Source organism: Octopus bimaculoides, chromosome 21 (genome assembly GCF_001194135.2).
Source record: "Octopus bimaculoides isolate UCB-OBI-ISO-001 chromosome 21, ASM119413v2, whole genome shotgun sequence".
Classification (NCBI taxonomy): domain Eukaryota; kingdom Metazoa; phylum Mollusca; class Cephalopoda; order Octopoda; family Octopodidae; genus Octopus; species Octopus bimaculoides.
This window is the reverse complement of record NC_069001.1, coordinates 4,793,803-4,795,465: the sequence shown is the minus strand read 5'-3', so window position 1 is coordinate 4,795,465 and position 1,663 is coordinate 4,793,803. Positions and strand designations below refer to the sequence as shown.

Sequence of the window (1,663 nt, the reverse complement as noted above, 5' to 3'; positions counted from 1 at the left end):
AGAATAACAGAATAAAAGAATACACACACACATATATATATATATATATATATATATATATATATAGAGAGAGAGAGAGAGAGAGAGAGAGAGAGAGACATACATGTATCTATATGTATTTCTGTGTGTATGGATATGTAAGTGTATGTATGTGTATATATGTGTGAATTTTGACTTACTAATTGAAAAGAACTACATCAGGTGACCAAAGGTTTTGGATAGGAATGCAGATTTCCTGTATGTTGTTATAATCACTGGCGTTCCAACGTAACGAAACATCGTCCCATTTTCGTAAAAAATAACCGTCGATTGTAAACTTCCTTTCTTGTTCGTCCTATTTGAAAGAAAAACGAAGAAAACGGGAATACGAAGAAGGAACTGAATTTGGAGAAGGGGGAAAGAAAACAAAAATGAAGACATAAAGAGAAAAAGAAATACTAGTACAGTAGTAGTAGTAGGAGGAGGAGGACGGGTGTAGATTTAGAGAAGATGAGGTACAGACGTAGTGTGAGGAAGAAGAGAAAGAAGAAATGATAAAAGAAAAGAAAGAAGGAAATAGAAGAAAAAAGCAAAAAGAAGGAAAGAGAAGAAAAAAGAGAAAAAGGCGAAAGAAAGGCATAAAGAAAGAAAGAAAGAAAGAAAGAAAGAAGAGGAGGAGGAGGAAGAAGAAGACGAAGAAGAAGAAGAAGAAGAACAACAACAACAGATCACTGCCCGTTGAATTATAAAAAATATCAGACACTCGGTTCTTGTATTGAGTCCTTTTTTCAGTTAATGGTCGTTGATTTAAGCATGTTATATCATTTGTCGTAACTATATAGAAAAAGAGACATACAGTAAAGTAAGAAGGAAAGGAAAAGAGGGGGGAAGGGGAGCGGGGTTAAAATGTGTGTGTGCATTTGTGGTTACCAGTTCAATATTGTGGATCGTGAATTCTATCTCCACCTGGACTGCTTCGTCCGTGGCAGGTATAACAAGAGGGTCGGATGTTGCAAGAAGGTGATTAATCAGACGTCCCCGTGATGCAAGCAACGCTGTATTCGGTTTTCCATTAGACGAAGCTGTTAAAATAGAAAGAAATAAGATTTTTAAAATACCAGTTTAAGAAATACATACAAAATGCACAGGCATGTACACGCACACATACACACACACACGAGCGCGCGCGCGCACACACACACACACACACACATATGTTCGATGACGAATAGCCAACGAGAGAGAAAAAACCTTCCTCCGCATGGAATTGCGTGGTCAATTCCACCGTGAAACTAACAACTTGAAAGACCAAGAAGCTTCATGGAGATGGGTCACCAAGAGTGACTTACAAAAGAAGACTGAAAGCTTAATAATCACTGCCTAGGATTAGGCATTAAATACCAACTCAGTGAAAAAGGATATATACCACACACAAGTGCAACGAACCTCTGCAGAATGTGCAGGAAGAGGGTCGAAAGCGTGACACATATTGTCAGTGCTTGCGAAAGTCTCGTGCAGAAAGAGTACAAACGAAAGAGTACAAACGAAATTTTGGGGGAGGGGACCAGTCGATTAGATCGACCCCAGTACGCAGCTGGTACTTAATTTATCGAACCCCGAATGGAAGAAAGGCAAAGTCGACCTCGGCGGAATTTGAACTCCGAACGTAAAGACAGACAAAATA

At 38.8% G+C, this 1,663-nt stretch overlaps 1 protein-coding gene across 1 annotated transcript in view; it reads right to left on the bottom strand.

Annotated features, from left to right (window-relative positions):
* LOC106868626 (neuronal acetylcholine receptor subunit alpha-5) overlaps positions 1-1,092 on the bottom strand; it is a gene marked incomplete at its 5' end in the record, with an annotated part of 8,608 nt that extends 7,516 nt beyond the window's left edge. Inside the window, 2 exons of the mRNA XM_014913977.2 lie at positions 180-334; positions 910-1,092. Of these exons, the coding sequence (XP_014769463.2) occupies positions 180-334; positions 910-1,092 (338 nt within the window). The remainder of the gene's footprint in view (positions 1-179; positions 335-909) is intronic.
* Between the last annotated feature and the right edge of the window lie 571 nt (positions 1,093-1,663).